General features: G+C 39.2%; 1 protein-coding gene across 1 annotated transcript in view; it reads left to right on the top strand.

Moving 5' to 3' along the window:
• Positions 1-25,450, top strand: part of ABCA4 (ATP binding cassette subfamily A member 4) — a 74,376-nt gene extending 48,926 nt beyond the window's left edge. Inside the window, exons 24-49 of the mRNA XM_014938962.1 lie at positions 343-433; positions 1,028-1,233; positions 1,666-1,714; positions 2,219-2,460; positions 2,899-3,023; positions 4,382-4,480; positions 5,515-5,704; positions 7,714-7,808; positions 8,865-8,897; positions 10,055-10,160; positions 10,279-10,353; positions 10,827-10,996; positions 11,654-11,831; positions 13,264-13,379; positions 14,511-14,658; positions 16,080-16,203; positions 16,956-17,085; positions 17,966-18,086; positions 18,918-18,980; positions 19,092-19,198; positions 20,200-20,341; positions 20,904-21,038; positions 22,517-22,620; positions 22,706-22,798; positions 23,141-23,390; positions 24,323-25,450. Of these exons, the coding sequence (XP_014794448.1) occupies positions 343-433; positions 1,028-1,233; positions 1,666-1,714; positions 2,219-2,460; positions 2,899-3,023; positions 4,382-4,480; positions 5,515-5,704; positions 7,714-7,808; positions 8,865-8,897; positions 10,055-10,160; positions 10,279-10,353; positions 10,827-10,996; positions 11,654-11,831; positions 13,264-13,379; positions 14,511-14,658; positions 16,080-16,203; positions 16,956-17,085; positions 17,966-18,086; positions 18,918-18,980; positions 19,092-19,198; positions 20,200-20,341; positions 20,904-21,038; positions 22,517-22,620; positions 22,706-22,798; positions 23,141-23,390; positions 24,323-24,445 (3,315 nt within the window). The 3' untranslated portion in view covers positions 24,446-25,450. The remainder of the gene's footprint in view (positions 1-342; positions 434-1,027; positions 1,234-1,665; positions 1,715-2,218; positions 2,461-2,898; positions 3,024-4,381; positions 4,481-5,514; positions 5,705-7,713; positions 7,809-8,864; positions 8,898-10,054; positions 10,161-10,278; positions 10,354-10,826; positions 10,997-11,653; positions 11,832-13,263; positions 13,380-14,510; positions 14,659-16,079; positions 16,204-16,955; positions 17,086-17,965; positions 18,087-18,917; positions 18,981-19,091; positions 19,199-20,199; positions 20,342-20,903; positions 21,039-22,516; positions 22,621-22,705; positions 22,799-23,140; positions 23,391-24,322) is intronic.
• Positions 25,451-25,596: the final 146 nt, after the last annotated feature.

Raw genomic sequence — 25,596 nt, 5'->3', positions numbered from 1 at the left:
CAGCTTGAGAAGTAGGGATCTGGATTCTTTCTGCTGTTAGTAGTACTTCCAGTCTTAGTAGCAAACATGATATGCATACCTATGGCCATTGCTGATTTGCTTTTCCCTAGGTATTTTGCATGCAATTTAGAACTGATAGATAGGCTTTGTGCAGGTGGATTTATGTTTTCTGCATTGCTTAATCCAGTCCTCAGATGACTTTCAGTATAATATGTTCAAGATGCTCCAGATGTGATATATTTTTCACTGACTCAAGTCGTTCAAAGGCTGACAAGGTTTACATCCTATTTTGCATGTATCTGAAGCACTTTCATCTTACTATCTGTTGCTTGTCCATTCTAGTCACTTTGTAGCTGTGGATCTCAGTGTTCCTGCTCCTGTTCCAGCTGTGTACACGGGGACAAAGAAGGACCTCCAGAGCAGGAACTGGATGGTGAGAAGTGGGATAGTACCACATTCCAGCATATAGCTATGTCTCTTGTTATGCTGCAATCTCATTTTACAGACCAATGCTGCTAAGGCCCACTTCTTCAGTACTTGTGTCTAATATCTGTATATTGTAACATGAATTCTATAAAGTTACTTTGTGGTTTTGCTTACCATTGTCCCTTTTCCATTTATATGTGGTCTCAAGTACAGATGATGAACTGGAAGTTTGTCTGCTTTAGCAGTATAGACTGAGTTTTGAACTACTCTGCATCAATATATGTAATTTCTTAATGAAAACTGAGGTGTATCTAGAGCAAAGGAAACTAGCTTTCTCAGAAAAAGTAATTTTGGCTTTTCTTTATAAGATAACCTATCTTAAGATTTTGTTGTGCTTTATTAACAGACCTGAAACAGTTTCCTGCGACCTAGTTCAAGAGCATAATTAGCAACATAGCCCAGTCTAGTGCAGAATTAACTGAGATATCTGTGGGTTATGTAATAGAGCAGTCCCCTTTTGTATAGTGCAAACAAGAGCTTTTGAAATCATGCCTAGCGTGGTTAAATATTCATTCTTGAACACTGTTTTGATTTTTCACAGGAGATCTGAATGAGCTAGCAGAAGTAATTCATCATCATATCCCAGAAGCAAAATTAATTGAAAGCATTGGTCAGGAACTCATTTACCTTTTGCCCAATAAACACTTTAAACAGCGATCTTATGCCAGTCTCTTCAGAGAACTGGAGGAAACATTGGATGACCTGGGACTCAGCAGTTTTGGAGTTTCAGACACACCACTTGAAGAGGTAACAGACAGATTAAAATATCTTCTGATCTTACCATCAGTCCCCAAAATGTTTTCTGAGACAGTTCCTGTTCTTAAGCATGTAATCTTACTGATTCCTAATATTCCCTTCAAAATCTAGTCACATATGCGGTGGCACACTCAGACAGTCTTTGGAATGGGTATAAAGAGAGGATCCAAGCCTTAGTCCATGTTAGCCTTGTGGAGCGTGACTCATTAGCCTGAAATCTGTCTTTCTTTGTATCTTAGTTTGTTCCTTTCTTTATTTTCTGAGATATTTCATAAGAGACCTCTGATTGTGTAATAAGCAGGAGTACTGAAAAGGTATCTACATTTTTTTTCTGTTACATCAAAAGATAGTGTATCATGTTCCAGAGGTCAGGTTATTGTACCTATTCTATTCCTAACCAGGAGATGTACTTGTCACTGGCAGGTTTTCCTAAAGGCCACAGCAGAAGCTGACCCTGGAATGCAAAAAGCAGGTATAGATCCATGAATCATTATCTGATAAACTTTTCTCAGGACTGTTCTGTATTCTGAACGCCAAGAAGAGCCTCAGAACTTTTCAATCTCTGTATGGTGTTCTTGCCAAAGTAAATTTGGTCAGCAAATATCTGGGTTTTAGGGCCTGATGTGGTATCTGAGAAACAAGGTGAAGTCAGCAGAAATACTTTTAGTTAGATTGGATGAGATTTGTAACTATGTAAATAAAAGTGGAGTGTCAAGTCCCCAGATGTCAATGGTTTTAGTAGTTTTATAAAAAGTGGTTTGCTGACCATTAGTCCATGAACTACATACATGACTAACTTGTTCATCCTGCTGAGTAAGAGGAATGTTAACCTATATGATGCCACTAGATACAGCCACAGTGCAACAGTTGTAATTAAAGCAGTCTAGTGATGTGATATATACAGTTGGTAAAATCTGGAGCTCATTAAAATGTTTGTGCTACCTTCATGTCTCTGCTCCTTTTCATCTTAAACTAGGAGACACTCAAGAAAATGGTTCTACTCTTGGCAAAACTTCTTCTGAGAACAAACCAATTGAACAAACCACACTGAAAACTAATGACACTTCCCGAATGCCAGTAGGCATAGCAGGAGATCAAAATGAAGGCAAGGGGTCCCGACAGTACAAAGGTTTTCAGCTTGTACATCAGCAGATCAAAGCGCTGCTCATCAAACGGTTTCACCATGCCTCCCGCAGCCACAAGGACTTCCTAGCCCAGGTATTGACTTACTTTTGCTGTTCTTGACTCTTTCCCACAACGTTCTCAACACTGTCTTTCCCCGCAATGTCTCTGTGCAAAGCAACAGAGGTGCTGCAAAGGGGTAACAGTGTCCCTAACTGTTCTAATTACCATTCCAGCTCTTGTGCCTCTTATTCTATTTCTTTCTGCCTAGGGTCTATCACCTACACCAAGTTCACAATTCAATCACTACTAGCCCAGCATTTTATTTTTAACAAAATAAGGTTCTGTGACTACCAGAATCTTAACTGAAAGCATTGGAAACTAAATTGTTGGTGTTCAGGAGCTAAACCAGATCTGATTTTTGTGCTGCTGCTATCCCTACTTTGTTTATTTATATATATAATGAGGTGTGTACAGTGTCACTCTACAGCATATATCTAATAACCTAGCATGATGTTTTCATTTTCCCTGCAGATTGTTCTCCCTGCTAGTTTTGTGTTGCTGTCTTTAATACTTACAGTCATTATTCCTCCATTTGGAGAATATCCTGCCTTAACCTTACACCCTTGGATCTATGGACAACAGTTTACTTTCTTCAGGTAAGAGGAATCACCAAGTAAAAATGTATTCATAAAAAACATCATATAGGGTGTCATATCAAAAGGGCATCCTATACACACCCTTTTCTCCCTAGCGTTTAGGGTCATGGGGCCCCATTTTACTGGGCTTTTCTCACTCTGTGTGGTGTGAAAAAGGATTAACTCCACTGGAATCAGCAGGTTTAAAATGGCGTGAAATTGGTGCAAGTGGAGAATACTGCAGCTAGTATGTCTACCCAATAATCCTTCAAATATCTTGCTGTGTTTAGTACTCTCCTCTTCCCACCTGAACTCATGGCCTCAACACTTAGAAAGTTCCATATCCCGCCTAACAGGAGATGCAGGACAGTAAGAAATCTGACTGTTTCTGATATGCCATTGAACTGCTCCTATATTCATAATCTTGGAGAACGCTGAGATTCAAGCCTATCTGCTGACTTGTGGAAGATTGATTTATAGTTAGTGCAGTATTTGGGCAAAGTTATGGAAGCAAGATGAAAGCAGAGACTCTTAGGTTTTATTAATGCTGGTGCTTAGCAGTTTCTCCCCACGCAGTATCCTTTGGTTGGGTCTGAATTACTATTTTTTTTTTTGTCTACTAGTACTTTGTCTCCCGTCATTATTCATAGAAGCTTCATTTCTGGTCTCTCCAGGCCACTGCACAATTCCTCTGTCCTGAACACTTGCTTCACTTCCACTTCCATGTACTCCAAAACTGAACTTTGACCAAGTTAAAACATGTGCAATGCAGAGGAAAATTATAAACAATGTTTAAGGCCTAGACTAGATAACAACCAGCAGAAAACAGTAAAACTGAAGTCAATAATTTGGAACCATTTTCCTTGAGTTTCATACTGAAAATTCATATGAAACTTTAATTTATACATGGTAGTGTATGGAGCAGAGTTTAATAATCATACTTGTATAACACTCAGCGCTAGCAATATTCCGTAGTCTAATGTTACTGGTTGTTAGTTGCAGAGACTTGACTATTAACAACATTGTCTCTTTCGCCTCAGCAAATGAAAATGCAAAATATGTTTTTCATCTTCTGATTATTACTGAGTGCGGCAGGGCTGAGAGGGTAGAAATGTGGATTGAAGTCTTTTTGGAGAATAGTGCGATAGGACTATGTCAGAAGCCATGCTTTAATATTAGGAGAAAAGAACTATTGCTTTAGCCTGTTAACCATCTTGGAAGGTTCTGGGGTTTTACATAAATAATTAAAATAATTGAATTCTCAACATTTGGAGGGGGGCAGTTGGTTCTGCCATATGACTGTCCTTCACCAGTTGCTATGTGTATTCCAGTACAATACTTTGAAAAAAAATTTAACAGAGAAAATCTTATTCCTTTAGTAATGAGCGTCCTGGCAGTGAGCAGATGGTCTCCCTGACTGATGCTTTCTTGAATAAACCAGGATTTGGAAATCGCTGCATGAAGAATCAGCCTCTTCCGTAAGTTGCTAGCTAATCTCTCTTGAACAAGATTCTAGCATGGTATTACTGGTGGAACTTGAATAGTGAAACATGAATGAATTGGCTTGACTCTTCACTAGAGCAAATGCTTCAGATATATTGTTGGCAATAATATCTGATATTGGGTCAAAAGTGACAAAAAGCAAGGCAACAATGCCACTGGATTAAGAACGACTCACAGTGCTCAATGTGACTAGCTGGAAGCCAGCTCACGTAGCCCTGTATTGAGAATTAAGCAACCTTGAAATGTATGTCAGTAGGCCAGTGGGTTCAGGCTCAAATCTTCACAGCTTCCCTGGCACCTTCCACATGTGAGTCCCCTCAGATTCCTCCTGTTCCCACTGGTGTGTTGGAAAGTAACAGCTTCAGCAATTGCTGAGATTGTGAAGTAGCAATAGGAAAGTATCTATGATTTGAAGCTATTCTCACCCTGGAGGACAACATTAGTAGAGCTCTTACTTTAACATTTGTTGTCCTACCCACTTATGCTGCCTGTGGGTCCTGCTTTGAAGGCATTTGTCACTGGCATTCTATGCTTTGCAATTTGTTCTTTTTCTCCTGTCTCTCTCCTATTTATGATATCCAGCAACTTGATTCTTCTGTCTGTCCTCTCCTCTCTTTTCCCCTTCCCCTGCTCTGCTTGGTACAGCAGGAACAAAGGGGATACTTTGAAAAATAAAGAGAGAAAAGATACTTCATGAGAAAGGAAATGCATAGTTTCTTCACAAAAGATATGTGTCCACTGCAGATTTCATATTTACTAATGGGTCCACAGTCCCCTTGTTCCTTCAGTGACCTATCTGCAAGCTGAAGACAGTAAAATTAGCAGATATGTGGGAGGAGATCATATTTTTTCAGGTTTACCAAGTACTCTAGAATATTCTTATTGTTCATAATTTTCAGGGTAAGGGCTGGGAGGAGAGTGTCTGCTGAGAACATTGTGACTTTGTGGATTTGTGGGCTCTCATGAACTGTACCTCTGCACGGTTTAAAGCATCTGTTCCCCTACACAGGAACTACCCATGCAATAATATGACAACTGCCTGGACCACACCTGCTGTTGATCCTCACCTAAGCAGCCTCCTGCTGAGCCAAAAGTGGAGCCCTGAGAATCCTTCACCTTCCTGCAAGTGCAGCACTCACAAGAAACTCACCATGCTGCCAGAATGCCCTGCAGGCGCAGGAGGCCTCCCGCCACCACAGGTAGTGTCCCTCTGACACAAATCTTTGTAGACAAGTTTCATGGCAAGTGCTGAAAAAGGCATTAGTGTGTAAATACCTTGCCGTGCCAATATACATTGAAGGAATTGAGTGCATTTTTTTAAGGGAGCAAGAATTGCTGGAGTTTGGAGATCAGTTTAAGAGGTATTGGAAAAGCTTGTAGACTTAAATGAAAATTGATTACTATTTTCATCCAAATTACAAACTTTTCATATAGAAGAAAATAACAAAAAAAATTATCATATATTTTTTCCTCAAAGAACAGCTCTATTTAGAAGGTTGCTTTTATTTAAAATGACGGGGACGAAGGAGAAAAAAGAAAGGAAGGAAGGAAAAAAGAAAGTCATGATTTTGAAAATCATGGAGTGGAGTAATCTCATGAAAACTGGAAAAAGTAATATTGAGTCAACCCCAAATAATTGCATTTTTACATGTCTTTGGGTTCCATTTCTAGAAAGTTCTAAGCTAGCAAAACAAATGTTTGTATGCATGTGCATGAACATGCGTAATTTAATAACCACTGATCCTGTATGGAGAAGAGATGAGAGCAACCTTCCCACCTGTTCCTATCAATGAATAATCTTAGTAGTGCCCTTTATAGAATGTGCTTGCTTTTTTGAAGAGCAAAGGAAAATTATAGCCTGTTAGTGTTTACATTTTTCTAAATGTTTTTCTAACAAGTTAAAGAAAACAGAAATACTGCCACTCTCAGAGTAATAGCTCACTAATTTAATGTCTCCCCATGCACACCGTTCAACTTTAATATCGCTGATTGCCAGGCTGTGCACATTAGCCAAATACCTGAAATAGTTCCAGTTTTAACACTAATGTCACAAGCTTAATCCATTTCTGAATCCAAATCCATTACATGATCTTGTAAAAATACTGATTCAGCTCACTTTGATTTCTCTGTCACTATTTACAAAACAACACAGCAAATTTGTTTTTGGTTGTCCAACAGACAGCCAAAGTTGAATTTTGCTACTTGTGTGCTGGTGGTTTTGAGAGGAAAATTTAGTCTAAACTTCAAATCCAAGTTGGATGCAAAATTAATTTTTTTGTTTGTGGGGATTCTAGTCCTTTCAGGGAAATGTATTTATTTTAATATTATCCTGATAATTTTGCAGGATGTGATAGTTTTGTATAACTTGTCAGGAAGAAACAGTTCACGTCTGAGTCTCCAGGGAAGCAGCAGTATGTAAATAATTGTGAAGTCTGAGCTCATTTACTGAGGGCACTATGAAGATGCTACCTGTGTATTGTCTAGAATAAGCTAAACATCCATAATGTATCTTCTGTGTCACCAGTACTGCCTCTCTGTGGACAAATATAGGAACTTCTGGAAAGTTCATTAGACTTACTTTCTAGGTTGTTACAGGTTGCAAGCTTTGCCCTCTGAAACTGCCCAGGAACCTTTTCTATTATATTCTAGCTTGTGACAAACTCCACAAGTTTGATGTCTTGCATTTCACAGTGACCCTGTATTTGCAAAAGACTCACAAAGGTGTCATGTGGCATCACTTTGTTTACAAAAAAAAGAGAATAATTTTCATTCAAAATATCTGACGAGCTAGTGAAGATGAAGTTTTCCTATTAATTTTTACTTCAACTTGCTAAATCATAGAAAACTATCTTATCTTCACTGGGACCTCAGTTTATTTGAAAAGCTTCCTTCTTTCACAGTGAAGAAAAAGCCTTGAGCAACACTGACCTTTGTTGCAAATAACAGGTCAAGTTTCAGAGTGAAGTGCAACTCCCTTGTGTCAGGCATCACAAGCTTCTGTGGTTTCTTGATTTCTTCTGAAATTGTAGTGAAGTAAGGATGTTTGGGCTAGAAAATGAAAGAGCTACTCTCATTTCAGTGATACTATGAACCTCAGCAATTCCTCTGAACCAAAGCTACTTTTGCTGTTTTCCTGACAAATGCTTACTTAATAGCTTTACAGATTGTAAAGTTTACTGTCATTTATTAGGTTTTCTTTTCTTTCCAGAGAGTGCAGCACAGCACAGAAATTCTTCAAGATCTGACCCACAGAAATATTTCAGATTTTCTGGTGAAAACATATCCCACTTTGATAAAAGGGAGGTAGGGATGAATCTTTCTGGTTTTCACTTGCAGTATTTTGTACTTGGCCATGAAATTCTCATTTAATAATAGCATAGCACCTGGTGTGCTACAGTATTGTGTATACTTTATATATAGACATACTTTATATATATATACAGTATATGGAGCATCATGTTCATATTCCTGATGTAAGAATAGGAGATGCTCATTTTAGGGGATTTAAATTATTTTAATTATACCTATTTGTATAATTGAGTATTCCTTTATAGGCAGAGCTAAATTTCAATGTTCATGGAATGCCATATTAATGGTAACTCTGTTAATGGTGAGAAAACTGGTGACTCTGCACACCAGGGTGAACTGCCTTGCAGAGATACCAGTTTCTGTCCCTGAAGAACTGTAGCCACACCAGCATGACCATCTGCCTGAGCTTAATTATCACTTGCTTCCCAGAAGTCATAAAGAGCCAAAGGACAATGTTACGTAGATACATCTATCTTACTGATAGCTCCTCAGCTTGCATGAGTGTCGTGCATGGAAATAGCTGTGCAGTGTCCATGGACTGTTTTTTCTGATTGAGGCTTTGATACCTTTTGAATTCCCAGCAGAGTTCTTGACATTTCCATTATATTAGCTATATGCTGGCTGCCTTTGACTGATTCCTCCTAGCACATGTCATAATTGCTTTAGATACATCTTTTAAAATCAATTCATTGTGAATTTAGGATAGAGTCAGTATGTGTCACTTTAGAAATCTTGCTTATCTCTGTATGAGCTGGAGATGAATCATGCCAGAAAACAAAACAAAAAAACCCCAAACCAAAAACCCACTGCAGGGAACACCGAAAGTCCTGACACGACCACAACTCAAAATAGTCAGCAGCAATTAAAAAAGAAAGCGACTAAAACAAACAAAAAACGCCTCAGAACAACCAACCAAACAAAAAAGCTGTCTAGGGGAAACTGGAGATCTGCAAAGTATAGGAATTCACCTTTAATTTCCATTTAAGCCTGACAATACCATTGACTTTGGATCAGTGCATTAAGAGACAGGATTCTCTTTGTCTGTTTCAGCTTGAAGAGCAAATACTGGGTCAATGAGCAAAGGTAAGAAACCAATTCACAGATTATGGTGGTAAATAAAGGAACAATGAATTTCTGTTTAACTATGGAGCCTCACAATGTTTCTCTGAATGGCCAACAGGAATTGTGGAAGATAGTATAGAACAAAGAGGTGGCTTCAGTGGGAAATAGGTTGGGGGTCAGCAAGGGTTTTATAAAAACAAGGGTTTATATTTGTTTGGACTACCCCCACAGGGGTGAGGGACAGAGGCACGCAATCGATCTATCACAGTTTTATTATCTAGAAGAGTCAAACTAATGGGATCTCAGTGGTGGAAAGTTACAATACAATACTGCACTACATTGTGATAGTGCTCTGACACAGCTCTTTCAAAAAGTGCAGCAGAAAAATATGAACCCTCCAAAAAAAGGTCCTGGGCATGGTGAAACCTAGACACCAGCCTATCAAATACAGAAGTAACAACCACAACTCCTTATCCCCATTCTGCACATGTGCAGAAGTTAAAAAAAACAGATTCCACTAGGGCTCTGCACTTACACAGAGGCATCAGCTAACCCCAGTGTGATGTCTACACCGCAGCTACTAAGCTTAGAAAGATTAGCCTGAAGAACATACTTAGTTTTTCATCAGCAGTAGGAATTTGCTTCAAAGGTAGCAGCTGGGTGGCTGGCTTCCTTCATGGAATATGTTCTTATTCATATGCAAACATTACTTTCTATGGGATTAGATTTTGGTTCATCTACTGCAATAGTATTTATCATTATGGAGTACTGCCTGGCACCAGCACTGCTGAATACTGCCTCCTCTCAGGGCAACTGAAGTTTTAACTGAGGTCCATGCTGTCCTCAGTCCCCCAAGCAGTTCGAACAGTTTTATGTCAATTATCTTGATTTAAAGATTTTGCACTGTAGAAATAACTTTTCTCCAAATCTTTTATCTAAATAATAATTTTCTCAGGATCCTCTCATGAACCCCTCAGAAACTGATAGAACTTTCACTACTTGTAAGTCCTGTGAAGACCTAATGCTACTTGTTAGAAAATGAATGGAGATTATTATACATGAATTATATGATGTATAGAAATCAAACTTATATTAAGTGAATTTTTAGTATTTCCATCAATGTATTGGAGTTTTGGGTCTCTGGTACAAGTGACTGATGATACTGTTCTCTTTGTTAGATATGGAGGAATTTCCATAGGAGGGCAGCTCCCAGTCCTTCATGTTTCTGGAGATCAAGTTGTCAATTTTTTAAGTGATCTTGGCCGAATGATGAATATGACAGCAGTAAGCAAGTTTCTAATTTTTTTTATCCCTTTACTACAGAATTGTTACAAAGCTGAAAATCTGCAGCGTTGGATTTTACCCAGACAGCTGATCTTTAGCCTTTTTGGTTTTATTTTAGGGACAAACTTCACTGGCTGCTGCTAAAGAAATTTCTAATTTTCTTAAATACATGGAAGCTGAAGATAATATTAAGGTATTTGCTGGAAGTAGTTAGTCTGCTAACTCACAGTCTTTCTTGACATAGACTTCAAATTGTAAGAATATTTCTAGTGGCATTCTTAGTTCAAGAACAGCTGAAATACTATGCTTATTGTAAGTAATATGGGATAAAGTGTTAATGCAAAGTTATTCCTGATGTGAGATTTTTTTAACCATGTTCTTAGTTCTTCCTACTGTCCTAAATACTTCTGAGTAGGACACATTCTGCTAAATTTTAAAATGTGCTCTATAAAATCCTTTGACAGTGGTTGTCCAACCCTTTGAAAAATTGTAGTATGTGAGCTCCTCCTGCTGGACTGTGCCTAGGAACTATGAGTCTCTGGTGCTGGTTTCTTCCCTGCTGACAATGCCCACCAAAGTAGATAAAAGGCAGCCAAGTTTTCTCCTGCAACTCAGGGTTATTAGTGAAGGCTTCTTAAATGAATCTCTGCGTTCTGACTCTTTCAGGTGTGGTTTAACAATAAAGGCTGGCATGCTATGGTTAGTTTCCTTAATGTAGCCAATAACGCAATCCTCAGAGCCAACCTGCGGACTGGCCAGGCCCCTGAGGAATATGGGATCATTGCTGTAAACCATCCTCTGAACCTCACTAAGGAACAGCTCTCTGAAGTCACTGTGTAAGTCCACTCTGCTGCTGGCTTTTACCCCTCTCCTTCCTGGCAGCACATCACCTCCAGTGTATTCACACTCGGAGGAGAAATACTTCAGTTGAGAGAACATTGAGGTCTTTCCCTTTCTGGTGTATTCCAGAATCTAAAAGCCATAATTTCTTGAAAAAGACACCTCTAAGAAGACATGACTTTACCGCTCATGTCTCCTGTTAAGTTCAGAAGTCAGTGAAACTGACAACTTCTGCCTTAGCACAGAGACCAAATCTGCGCTTCATCTCACTATCTGCAACTTGCCTCTTTGAGTCCCTCTCTTCCCAGCTCCCAGAGCACTTCAACCTATTGTGTCTTAATGTCTAGTTTGAGACACACCACACAGGAAAGGCTGTCAAACTGAGACATATACAGGAGTTTATCTGGTCCAGAGAATAAAGGCAAGTAATAACTCAGGGAATGTTGCCACCAACTTCCATATTTGTTAGCTACAGTCTGCAACAGGACTTGGGAAAATAAACTAGCACATTTTGAAACTGGAAAACTCTTCTACTTACAAAGTAACCTTACTACTTCTAGATCTTAAAATTCCCTCCAGATTCCCAAATGCAAATACAGTGTTGTGTTGCATCCATTCCCTTGCTCACAGTCCCTTCTTGTGCTCTGTTTTAGGTTGACCACTTCAGTGGATGCTCTTGTTGCCATCTGCGTGATTTTCGCCATGTCCTTTATACCAGCTAGTTTTGTGTTATACCTTATTCAAGAGCGTGTAACAAAAGCCAAGCATCTACAGTTTGTCAGTGGTGTGAGCCCTGTGATCTACTGGCTAACTAACTTCATGTGGGATATAGTGAGTAACTGCCGATCTGATTTCATAGCCTGCAATAACTGCTAGGTTTGTGTGAACTGGGGACTAATCTGTGAATCGAGTGAAGGTGATTCTGAGCATTGCAAAGCATTAATTTATTTTAGTTTCTCATAGAGCATGCTAAGGATCTGACATCCTAACTAGTAATAGATGTAGAAATGAAGTCAGATGCACAGCTCAATATTCAAGTAATGGAACTGAAATTACTCTGATCTTAGGGTTTCCAGCCCTTACAACTGAATGTATAATAAAGTGTAACTTACCATAGCAGTGGAAAGTCCAGTTGCCTGATGCTAGTCACCCCTGCCCTCTAGAAGAATCATATCATGTTTCAAGATATTCAAGAAATCTAAGTGAGGGATTCACAGGCTGCTGGAGCAGTAGCTGGAGGCCAGACAAAATACTCAAGGCTGTCTAAAATGCCATGGATGTATTTGTTTAGATCATTGAATCATGTTCACTGTCTTGTCCCAAAAGGCCACAGACCCAGGCTTGCTTAGACAGGCCTCATCTACCCTCCCTTTACCCCTCAGGCTACTTTGTCAAAAATGAGCAAATTCTTTGCCTGGTTGAGGCACAGCAAGGGGGTTGTTTTCTAGCCATGCCTTCCCAACAAAGAGTGGCCAAGGTCTTATACAATAAAAAAAAGCATGAACGTGGAATTGAAAAAAAATAAAAAGGAAAAAAAATGAAATAATTGAAAAGCCCAAAACTCTTCAAACTTTAGAAGAGTTACCTTCTCTCTCTTTCAGGATAAGGTAAAGCAGAGCATTAACTTAGTAAATGAGGGAAAATAAGCAGGTCTCTGAGCTCCTGATTCCAGCAGCCTCCCAGCAGCTTCCTTGACAGGAGTTCTGCTTGGCCATGGCCCTTGACAGCAAGATGCAAAGGTATTAATTGCTGTTAGCAGTTCTGTGGAATGCCACCTCCACTCTGCATGGGACCTCTGTGCGTTGCAGTAGATTAGCGCTACTAATACTGAGCAGAGAAACTGAGAAGACCAGTGGTCAAGCATACTCACTTCAGCTGCCTCCCAGGAATGTGGCTCAAGTAACTAGCCATTTCCCTCCTATAAAGCCTTTACATCACCAGTAACTGCACTTCCCTTGCGTACCCACACGTCTTTCTGTGGGCAGCCTGCCAGCAGGACCATGAAATAATTGGCTCTCAAACCATAATCTGAGAAACAACAATATATGCTGTATTTTTGATGAATAGTCTGATAAAAGATGTCTCAGAAAAACATCAAGTGCTGCCAGGGACCCATTGATCCAAAAGCTTGAGGTGAATAGTCTAGCTCATAAATTCCAGTGTTCCTCAATACAAAATCCTTTTGGAATAATGTGTAGGATCTGGATATGTTTGCAGACCTTCTCGGGTCTTACACGCTGATCTTCACCCTGTGATGTGGCAGGTGAATTATGCACTGAGTGCTGGAATGGTTGTGGTTATATTCGCTGGATTCAACAAGAAAGCATACACTTCTCCGACTAATCTCCCTGCGCTCGTGGCCTTGCTACTTCTGTACGGGTGAGTGTTCAAGGCTATTCCTGCACGTGGGGCCCTGCATTTCACGTGGAAATGATTTCATGTTATTGAGCTCGGTATTTAGTGAAATCCAGCTTTAAAGAATACAACTGAACAGGTACAATACAGGTTGGAACTGGGTTTTATCCCTGCTCGAGGATGTTTACACGTTCTGTCTGGCCACATACTGTAAAGGCAATTTTTTGTCACTGCCTTACATTTTTGAGCATTAAATGTGATCCTTACAGGAAAATGTATTTGTTCAGTTTGCTGCTGTCTCATATGTACATTGTGTAGGAATTTAGTGTCTGTTCATTTGCCTCATTGACAGCCAATACTAAAATATGTTTCATCATTTAACCCAAGGGCAAAGAGTACTGACTCTTAGACACTTATTTTTAACTTCAAATGAGCATTTCTGTTGGCAAAATAGCATTTTATAAGGCTGACTGAAATTCACTGTCTTTCCTTTAATTAGGGATCATGGATTTTTATCCATAAACTTAAACTCCTGATAGCCATGCAGCTGATGTAGCCTAGGCAAAGTGATTGACCACATCTATTCCTACAGCTAAAGGAAGAAATAAAGCTTTTGTGTTCTTTGAATGAAAATCCTGAGAAAATGCAAAGTATTATCATCATTTAATCTCTGTAAAATACCTAATGTTAAAAAATGCTATCAGAATGTTCATTTGTTTTAATTTTTAATTTTATCTTTTTAAAGTGCAATAGCGGTATCTTTAAGTTGTCTGTGGCTCTACATATTTTTTTAAAATATAGTACTTCATAGTACTATATAGTACTCCCTCCTGGTGTGTACAATCCAGTGAGATGTGCAAGGATACCTGGGGTGATGATAACCTTGCTAGCTTTAACTTTTCTCAGTTGTAGCAATTTCTATGGCCCTGCATTGTAGCATTAAAAAAAAAAAAAAGAAAAAGGAAAGAAAAAGACTATCAGAAAAAGCTTTTCATCTAGTGACTAGGGAAAGTACTGCAGTGGTATCTCTGATGAGTTACATGATTTCATTATCCTTGAGATGAGAAGAAAGCTCAACTTTATGTTTTCATTAGGCCAACTGACATGAAAATACTGAGAACCTGTTATCATAATTCTTCTGTCTTTTGCATGCAGATGGGCAATAATTCCCATGATGTACCCTGCTTCTTCTTTCTTCAGTGTCCCTAGCACTGCTTATGTCGCGTTGTCTTGTATTAATCTTTTTGTGGGGATCAACAGCAGTGCCATTACATTCATCCTGGAGTTATTTGAGAATAACCCAGTAAGTAATGTTTTTGGTGACACCTGGCTTTACAGAGTTGTGCAAAGGGTGCTCAAGCATAACCATCTCTAACTGTATTTCTCTACCTTGCCATTTTTTCTGACAATAAACGAGTGGTGAACTTGCTGAGTAACTGCAGGGACAGGAGAGCAGAATAAGCCAGAGAAGAGACTCAGGGCAGTTGATATCTTGGGCTACACACACAAGAAATGACATTGAGTGGTTTTGATCCCTATAAGCAAACTTCTGTGCACTTTCGCAGTTGAGGAGGAGGGGCCATGGTATTTTGTGCTTGCTTCTGCAGCTTGGGTTGTACAGGAAGAGGTAGATGGTAGAAAATCATAGAGTCATCACTAAGTAAGGAAATACACTTACTCCTGCTAGTCATTGTGTTAGAGGAGATGTTCTGCTTATTGTAGCATTTTGAGAATTTCCCAAAAATGGTTTAACAGCACAAAGAAGGTGACAGGAAGTACCAGAATAGACAGTAAGTACCAAAATTCTTAGAAAGGCTAAGAGATCAGTTTATAAAACACTGTTGGCTTGTATGCAGTACTACTGCCACCTCTGCAGCTGCTGATACTCTGGCCACTGAGACTGACACCCTTTCTACATCTGACAGCAATCCAATTGACTATCATTACTGATAATGCATTTTCAAACACCATGTGCTGATCAAACATTGATGTTTGCTGGGAAGGAGGAACAGATCTTGGTTCAGTTCACAGTTTCAAGGGCTGTTGTTACAATAGGTTCTGACCCTGGTATTCCTGCGTTCTCAGCCATGCTTCTTGATAGCACGGGGTTCAATCTAGTGCCATTCAGTCAGTGGACAGCAGGTCAGTATTGTTATCTTTGAGAATATGTTCCTGTTGTAGACACTGCGTCCCCAGAGGTAAAACTGCCCTTCTCTGGATTCAGTGTTGGTGCAGCTAGACTGTGGCTGGCACTTGCACTGTGTTGAGTATCTCCGCATTGCACCAAAGTCTACTGTGAAGTTAGACCCAGACACTAGTATTTTTAAATATTGTGGCAGTCCTGTTTATGGAAATATCCCAGCTATAAATAAAGATGTTACTACAAAAAAAAAACCAAAAAAACCCACTCTTTCTTGATGTTCACAGTTGCTGTTTATAATAGCTGACACCAGAATTATGTGTTGTCTTTGCTACACAGAGAAATACTTCATTACAAAGATTAATTTCTCTCCCCATTATCTGGTACAGTGTATGCCAGCATTCTGCTGTGCTGCATTCTAGGTTGCAGATGCTTTAGGTGTAACTTGATAAATAGTTTTCTCTGTTGTAAGAACAGAGAATACTAAGTTTCTCTGACGCATCAAAGAACTTCGCTCATGTTGCTGTATTTTCTTAAAGAAGTCTGGTTTCAACTGCTTTTTCTACTGTTTCTGTTTCTTATAGTCCTTACTGAAGTTTAATAAAATGTTGAAAAATGTGCTGATTGTCTTCCCACATTTTTGCCTGGGCCGTGGACTCATTGACTTGGCTATGAACCAAGCTGTGACTGAAGTATATGCCAGGTTTGGTAAGTAAGAGCCAATAATCAATGAGTTATAACAGTGTCACATGTCCTGACCTTGGATGAGATGGTTGGAAGTGTTATCTTGGAAAATTAGTGGCTGTTTCTGAAATTCTCCCCTTTCACATCATCAGGCAGATGAGGGGTGTGAAAGTTCAACCCCTCTGAAGGAATCACAGCTGCTGATACACCTGCCAGAACTCTACAGCCCAACCAGTAGCGTGTACTGGAAATGAACCCATTTGTTCAGTGTCAGATTCTAGTGTCTTTTTATCATTTCTTCTGAAGTCCTTAGATCATTAAGGCAGGAAATATTATTTCATTTCATTTGAATACTTTGCAGCCCTCATGTTAATGCTTAATGCTGCTGTTCTTCAAATGCATCCTCTTGGAATATGGCTGTCTTCGATATCAGAACAACTTACTATTAAAAGAATGGTCATATAGCAGAATTCATCTGTTTTTATTCAGAAATGTTATGTCTTTCACCTAATCCATGCAAATTTCATGTTATGATATCCAAATTAGTTCATATTCAGAGAGCTTATATTCATTTTTGCTTCATGCAGCAGCTGACCTTGGAGTGTATTTTCTTAAGAATCTTTATAAGACACTGGAAAATGAAGACACTGCCTGATCACGATCAAATAAAGTACAGATTTTCATCCTAAACCATTATGATTATGCCTTTTGTTCTGAGGAGCAGTGTTCTGTTTCAGCAGTATTTCACCTTGCTTTCTGGTGCTCTTTCTCCAAAGGTGAGGAGCACGTTTCCAATCCCTTTCAGTGGGACTTTGTTGGAAAGAACCTGGTTGCCATGGCTGTTCAAGGGGTTGCATTCTTTATTCTGAATCTTCTTATGCAACACCGTTTGTTCTCCACAAGATGGTATGTCTGAAAGCTTGTATTAAAGTTCCTTTATTAACAGTGTGTCTTTATTATTTTCCATGTCCCTCTTTTTTTCTCTTTCTCTGAATTTTTCAGCTTTTTTTTTTCCTGTTTACTTACCTGTTTCCATCTTAATTTGTTGATATCCTTCAAGAAATCATTTACAAATGTTCATTCTCTTAACAGGATTTAAGAATATATTATTAAAGAAATGAATTTTCTTGAATTGAGACTTTAATATATATTTTTTTTTGATTAAGACACTGCAATAGTGAGATTAAAAATGACTTGGGATGTTTGTAGTGTCATAAGTACTGGCATGAGGTATTAGCCTGACATCCCAAGACAGAAATCCTGGTGCATTGCACAGGACAGTTGCAGCCTGGACACTATGCAGGCTTCCCCCCTCTGCTTTACAAATGTGCCTCTATCTCAATGAAAGCAGCTACCTTCCAGGTGTGACTTAGTCATTCTCTCCTGTTCAAGATTGCCAACATGAGTACTAATTGGAACAATTATGAAAATATTGTCTTACAGGGAGGTCTGCTCAAAAGATCTCTAGGACTATCGGTAGCTACTCAGGAGCCACCAAATATCAAAGGCTGTGACTGAGGGATGGGCTGTCGTATCAGTGACTGACAAGGCATGCTCTTTTGAGCAAGCCATTTCCACCCTTTTTAGAATTTAGAGATTAACTTTAAAAGATCAGGAATTCTCCCAAGAGGGGGAATGCTCCAGCCAATGTCACATTGTGAAGTTTCAATCCATCTGCTTCCACCGTCACGTTTTTGGCAATTGTTTAGCCATTGTTTCATGCTGTTATTCTAACTGCACCCAGGGCATCTCATTGTTCCTGCAGTCAATGTCTTGCGGTTTCCAGGTTTGCTGAGACTGCCATGTCAGCTATTATTGGTGAAGATGAGGATGTTGCAGAAGAAAGAAAAAGAGTTATGAATGGAGGGAACAAAACACATATCTTAGAATTACAAGAGCTGACCAAGGTAATATTTTGAGATGAATGAAACAAATTAGTCTAGTTAAATTTATTCTTTCAGAATATATTTCAGCTGTGGATTCAGATGGTATTGTTTTCAAAATCAACCTTGTGCCTTATAAAATACTAAGCATTTTAGAAACCAAGGTTTGACATGTTGTTTGGCTGTTTCCTTTGATTAGAAATCAAACCACAGTGAAGTCCAGCAAGTACAGTGCAACCTTCCCTGCTTGAGGTTGTGTTTGTGTTTTTTTTTTTACCTCACATCTTCTGACATGATGCTATTGAGTGTCCATTTATACTACTAGTCTTTTTTCTACAATGCTGTTATTTCCATAGGTGAGTTTCAATCTCAAGTTAACCTTTTGATTGTTCTCACGCTGAGGGCTATAGTTATTGCTAATTTATCTTCTTCCCAGACATTGAAGGCATCTGAGTTATGCTGGCAGAATGCATGTGAGCTTGAGCTACAGAAATACAAAGATTTCACACATTGCTGGGATCTCATTAATAGAGAACTGGAGTATCATTTTTCAGACTATCTTGCTGTATTGTTTCACTTTGGTTAGATATGACAAAGGTACTTTGTTCCATCAGGTCTGTCTCCTAGTACTAACGATACGAAGTAAAATTCTTATTTTTAGGGGGCATTACAAATTTATTCAATGTAGCTAAATGTCTGAATTTGTAGAATGCTTAGTCTTTCTAATTTTTCATTTACTCCTGTCTTGGTTCTGAAGTTGCCTCATCCCAATAGCATTCAACTAAAAAATTCAGAAGACTTTCTTTGCTGTAGATGTTTTGAAATCGGATTTATTTTTTTTTCCTGTCAATTTAGATATATGCAGGTAGGCACAAGCCTGCAGTGGACAGACTCTGTGTTGGCATCCGTCCTGGAGAGGTAGGTTGTTCAATAACAGTAGATTACATTCCATGGATCAGTTTGGATTTCATGGCCCTGCTGATTTGCAAGTTGGAAATACTAAAGAATGTGATACATTTTGTAATTTAGTGCTTTGGTCTTTTGGGAGTGAATGGCGCTGGCAAAACAACAACGTTCAAAATGCTGACTGGAGATACTGATGTGACATCTGGAGATGCTGTAGTGGCTGGCAATAGGTAAGTACCTTAAAAAAATAATCTCATGACAGTCCATTTATCGGAATAGAACTGTCCAAATCATATTCTCAATGACCCAGCAGCTCTTTTCCAGTTTTATGGCACTGAGGGAGACCACAGCCAACACACACTGGCACTTTATACTTTTAACACTCTTGTAAAATCCGTGGGTAAGTTATAGTAATGCTAACAGTGGGACAAAGCTATCAGATCTAATGGCAAGAGTTCACAAACATAAGATAAACAGTCCAACAGGGTACTTTGATCTGAGCTTTGGGACTTTTCTGTGACTGTTTCTACCATCTTTGTTTACGCAGTCCTGGCATAATATCCTAAGTTAATACAGCATGATCTGGGATTCACTTATGTTAGTTTAGTTCCAGATTGTGTGTTTCCCTTTGTTGGGTGTAGTTGGGATTTGATTCTTTGTCCACTGGTGTGATTTGAATAATAGCTCTTTTGTTGCAAGGACACGGTCCTGTACAACCTGCTGTAGGTGACCCTGCTTGAGCAGGGTGGGTGGACACGACAGCCTCCAGAGGCTCCTTCCAACCTCAACCTTTGTGTGATTCCGTACTGTTCCTACTATTGCTACCAGCAAAGCATTAGCCTTGTGTCTTGCCTGTCTGTTCCCAGTGACCACACCCTGAGATTAAATTGACTGACCCCTTTCCATCTAGAAATAAACACCATTGCAAAAAAAAAAAATAATTATCTGAGTGGCTGTTCAAAGAACTTCTCATTAAGCTAGCCTATGTTTAAGCAGGAAAATAGGTGAGGGGAAATGGGCTTACACTTTGAATCAGGACTGAGGTGGCTTAGATGAGAATATATTCCTTGCTATTCTGTACATACAGATATTTTAGTAGGATGTTGTACCAGGAAGAATTCATCCTCCTCTTACAAGAGTTGTTGCCCCAGGAAAGAAATATTTTATTCAAAATGTCCATCTCTGTCTTTAAGCTAGTATAGATATAAGATCCTTTTCTTTGTTTCTCCAGTATATTGACCGATATTTCTAATGTCCATCAAAACATGGGATACTGCCCTCAGTTTGATGCCATTGATGACCTGCTCACAGGACGAGAACATCTCCACTTATATGCACGCCTACGGGGGGTTCCAGCAGAGGAAATCAAGAGGGTAAAGCATTCTTGCTTTTGACTTACAAGTAGTTGCAGTGAGTATTTGTGATGATTAACTGCGTTCATGACATGCCAAGGGCCAGAATTTCCAAAGTGGGCTTATCATTTTGTGTGTTGAAGTCCTGGGAATTGTTCCTGTCATTTGGACAGTTAAGTGCAAAACTACACTATCAAATGGTATCAACGGTACTTGCAAAACTGTGGCACCAACTGTGGAAGGCTAAATCTGCAGGTGCTATGACTCAGAACTGCATTGGTTGCTGTTTTGTTCTTGTCTTTAAAGTTGTTTATGTATTAGAAAGAAAACATGAAGAAGATTCCAGAAGAAAATAATTTAAATTCTTGCACAGATAGGAAGTCTACAGCTGAAGCTGGTTTATGGCTTTCCATCAAGTAATTAATAATTAATCTTAAATTTTTTTTTTATTCCTATGCTCCAGTTCTAAAATGAATGTTCTAAAACCCAGGAGATTGCCATGTCTCTGTCAGAAGAGGGATGTACCAGCAACCTCCTCTGTTATGCATTAGCTTCTGTGTGAAAAAGGTGGTCTTTCTCATAGGTTGCTGAGTGGGGCATCCAGAAGCTGGGACTTCCTATGTATGCAGACCACCTGGCTGGTACCTACAGTGGTGGCAACAAGCGCAAGCTCTCCACTGCCATTGCACTGATAGGCTGCCCACCACTCATCTTGCTGGTAAGTGTCATGGTAACATAGCTCTGTGATATTTCAACGTGACATCTCGTAAAACTACACGCTAAAGAGATACAAGGATGTTTATGACAGTCCCTGCAGGCTCCTTTCTGCCTTCAACTTACATGTACTTCAATGTAATTTTGAGTTCTATAATTTCAGGGATAGACTGGGATGCATAACTATATTTTCAATGGTCCCCAAGTGATTATGAATGAAAGATCTTCAACAAAGAATCGTTTGAGATAAAATCTGCAATCCAGACAAATCTGAATTTAAATCCATGTTTGGTGTCAGTCTGCCTTTTCTTGCCAGAGTATATCCACTCATGTAAAAGATGATCTTACAACATACACTTTGCTGCTTTATCCAGCAGAAGAGAGGAAGATAGCTATGCTTTTGCAGCCTTTAATATCTTTGGAATAAATTATACAAATTCAGACTAAACTATACAAATGCTGAAATGTAGTTCTCATCAAATAACATAAGTTATCAGATAACTGCATATCTCAAGGGAAATTCCAAATGCAATTACTATAAAAAAATATTTATTTAGATTATACTGTACCACTTTAATTTGTAGGCTAAAAAGAAACATTTTAATAGCATTTTAATAGCATGGTTCCTTCTGCCATTTAATATGCTTTCACATGTATTCTACCTGTATGTAGTAAACAGCCAGATACAATGTTTTCTCATCATTTCCTAAGACAAAATGTTGAATGAAATATTTTTTTCCAAGACTTTTTAAATTTTTTTGTTACTAACTGGGTTAACTGATTTATGCAGGACATGCAGATGCTTAGCTGGTTTAAATCATGGTGACCTCACTAGCTTCTTGGGTTGTGAAATGTGTCTTACATGTTTACATAAATAACAAGGTTACCTGGGGAGAACTCACTCTCTTACAGAAGTTGTTGCCCTAGAAAAGGAAGATTTTATTCAAAGTGTCCGTTTCTGTCTCAAAGCTAATATTATAGATATAAAATTCTTTTATTTGGTTCTCCAATATATTGACTTAACACCTCTAATGCCCATCAAAACATGGGAGCCAAACTTGACATGATTTGATGTAGCTGCTACTGCATGAGCCTCTCTCCGTTTATTTCTGAGTCCTAAATGTTTTTATAATGGGGTATCACAAATGCTTACATTTTTGATATCTAAAACCCTAGGCTGGGGGCTGCCTTTGTCATAATGGTCACTATATTCCCTTCCCTGTAGCTCTGTCATACACAGACAACATTATAATCTTACCCACAGTTTCTTGTACTTGCTTCCTTACCGCTTTGTGCCAAGAAGTACATTTCTAATCATTCACTCATATGCTCCTCAAGGCACATGTGCTTTCTCAAGGCACAGATTTCAGTAGGGAAGCAGCTATATACTAAGGCCCAAACATGCAATGGCTTGATTCTAAATAGATTTTGTTTTTCTTACCTGGTTCTCTGACTCTGATTGCCTTAATGTTTCTCTTGCAGGATGAACCAACTACTGGAATGGACCCTCAGTCCCGGCGCCTCCTGTGGGACTCTATCGTCAGTGTGCTCAGAGATGGGCGAGCTGTGGTTTTAACCTCACACAGGTAAAAAGCGTCAAAATTCAGAATCCCTGAGTAGTTCAAGTTCATCCTGGCTTTTGTCTCAAATATCTCTTCTCTGTTTTGAAAGTATGGAAGAATGTGAAGCCCTATGTACTCGTTTAGCCATCATGGTAAAAGGTACCTTCAAATGTCTGGGCACAATTCAGCAGCTAAAATACAAGTAAGTGGAATATTTTTATGTTTGTTTTTTTTTAATGGGAAAACTTAGTGTGAGACACGTACTATTCGTAATACAGCAATCCAATCTGAAGACCTGCTGTTTAAACAGACCTGTTTCTGGGTGCAACTCTGGTATCCTAGACAATTTGAGCAGACTTCATTTCAACTCTGTTCCACTACACACCACATCTGCAAGGCAAATAGAGAGCCTCTTACAAAGCTAGATCTTATGTGTTACCTTTCAGATACTGTTAATGTTTTCACAACTGCTGAAAATTAATTTCTTTCCTGAATAACGAAACCATCTCTTCATCCAATTCCCAAATCCACATGTACTTCCCAGGTTTGGAGATGGCTACATTGTCACTCTGAAAATCAAAGCTCCAAAGTCGGGGCTGCCTCCAGATCCTACTCCTGCTGAGCAGTTCATACGCATGAACTTCCCAGGGAGTTTACAGAGAGAGAAACACTACAACATGCTGCAATATCAGATTTGCTCCTCCTCTCTGGCTAAGATTTTTCGATTAATAATCTCCAATAAGGAAAACTTGCATATTGAAGAATATTCTGTGTCTCAAACAACGTTAGATCAGGTAAGTGAAAAATAAAAGCATCCATGAGAAAGCCTGTCTGGCAAGAATTAGGCAATGCAATGGGGCTGTATCCAAACAATTGAAGGACTAAACTGTTCAGAGTAGAGGATTATGTCGCACCTCTTCTCAGGCAAAATTACCAGACCCCTCATCAAGGAGAGTAGATTAGATATGAAATCTGTAACTAATTCCCTGTGTAAATAGGTGCCATTTGAAATCTGGTAAGACAGCGTTTTTCATATGCCAGAATTCACAGAACTTATTGCCTCAGGAGCAGCAGTCTGAGCAAGGTCAGCTATTCAGAATAAGGCTTCCTGAGCTGACAATAACATCTTTATTTTAAATGAGAGATTTGGACTATGTTGTGTCAGAGATACTGTGATATCTACTGTTTATATATCTGTCATGCATTTTTATACAGGAGCAATTAGACACACAAAACCTGGAAAGTCCACTGGGACTGCTGGCAACACCCACTTGCTAGAGGGTATTAGCTCCATCTGCCTGCTTTCCCAAGTAGCTGAGGGTCCACATATGCAAAGCTTTCTTGGATGGGAATACTAGAGAGACATTCCTGGCTGCCTTACAGCTTCCTACTAAAATACTCTCTCCTCTTTCCCATCCCAACCAAAGTCACTTACATTGTGCAAGCCATGCAAACCTTGCTGAGCTCATCTCCTGCTTGAGAAAAAACGGGATTTAAGTTACAAGTGAGTGCATCCAAAGGAAGGAAGTTGCAAGGAAGTCTATCAAAATAAAAAAATAATTAATGATCCCTGCTGATATGCAGTGTCTCGCTTCAGTTCATGTCTATGAATTCCCCTTTCTGTCTCTTCCCTGCAGAGAGGCCAAGACGATGCAAATGTACAGAGACATTCCAGTAACTCATCTCAGTTGATGAGATGGTGACATTTTCTGCTTTCCTCACACAGGTTTTTGTGAACTTTGCTAAACAGCAGATGGAGGATGAGGAAATTCCTTTGCATCCCCGTGCAGCTGGAGCCAGCCGCGAAGCAAAGGTGTCCCCTTCTTTGCAGCAGCAGGCAGTTGCATAGACTATTCCTACAGTCACTAGAGCTTAGAGTGTGCGCAGTGCAAAGATGTGCCATACCAGAGCAGTACAAGGGTAAAGCAAAAGTTCCCACACTCAGTATTACACTGATTTTTTTCATATATTTTTCTTTGCACTTTTCTGGGCACTGTGCTCGCAACAGCAACAGCCAACTTCTACTGCTCTACCAGTAACATTACATGCTGAAAACTGTCAAAGGAAATGCAGGTCCTTGCTACACAGCAAAATCTTCCTGTAATGTAAATTTTATTATAAGATACAAGAAGAGAAGTCTCATTCCTCCTTATTGATGTGTAAAGAGTATTGAAGAAAGTTGCTCTGCATGGACTTTTCAGGCTGGTGGGTTTTTCTTGTTTAAGTCAACTGCTACCAGTCAGCAGACAGGTCCCAAGGCAGAGAGCATTGCCCAGCTTAGAAGTGGATTCCTGCCATCCTGAGTGCACAGGACTACCAAGGTCAGAACATCAGTGCTGCTGGATGGAGCTAGTGCTGGGAAACTGCTTCACTGACTCACCAGGCTGCCAGTGAAAACACAGTTGTCTCAGCGAGAATGGGAAGAATTAATTCAGATCTCAGACCCGAGCAAGAAATTTGCTTTAAAAAAAAACAACGAACCTTAATGAAAATGATCTCATACTCATCTTCAAGTTTCTTAAACCAAAGCAAATGTCAAAATGGAGATTAAAATGAAAGCGAGTAAGTCCAAATCTGCCAAAAGTTTTTTCTTCTCATAGAGGCCTGGAAATATGTCTTTGTTACTGAACAAGATCAATTTTTTCTTCTTTTCTGTGACTGGACCTTAAGTGGGTGTAAAGTATCAAGAAGGTATGTGCTTTCTCTGTGCTCAGAAGGTGAATTTCAACGTGCTTGTACTCCATACTGAACTCAGTGGGAAATCATTTGACATTTAGCTCTTTTCTGTGGTTCACAGTTAAACTAGTAGAAAGCAACAGTACTGAAAACAAATTCATAATGGTATATTGCTTCAGTTAGGTCTACCTCATAATGGTATATTGCTTCAGTTAGGTCTAGATCTTAGGTCTAGATCTAACCACTTCTAAGAAATTTTCTCTAAGATATGTTACACAGAAATAAAACCGGGGTCGTGTATTTTTGCTTTGTTAGGTTTTTTCT

The sequence above is a fragment of the Calidris pugnax genome, unplaced genomic scaffold (assembly GCF_001431845.1).
Source record: "Calidris pugnax isolate Ruff unplaced genomic scaffold, ASM143184v1 scaffold18, whole genome shotgun sequence".
NCBI lineage: Eukaryota > Metazoa > Chordata > Aves > Charadriiformes > Scolopacidae > Calidris > Calidris pugnax.
Note: the sequence above shows the minus strand (reverse complement) of the source record. Positions and strands in the feature narration are given on the sequence as shown.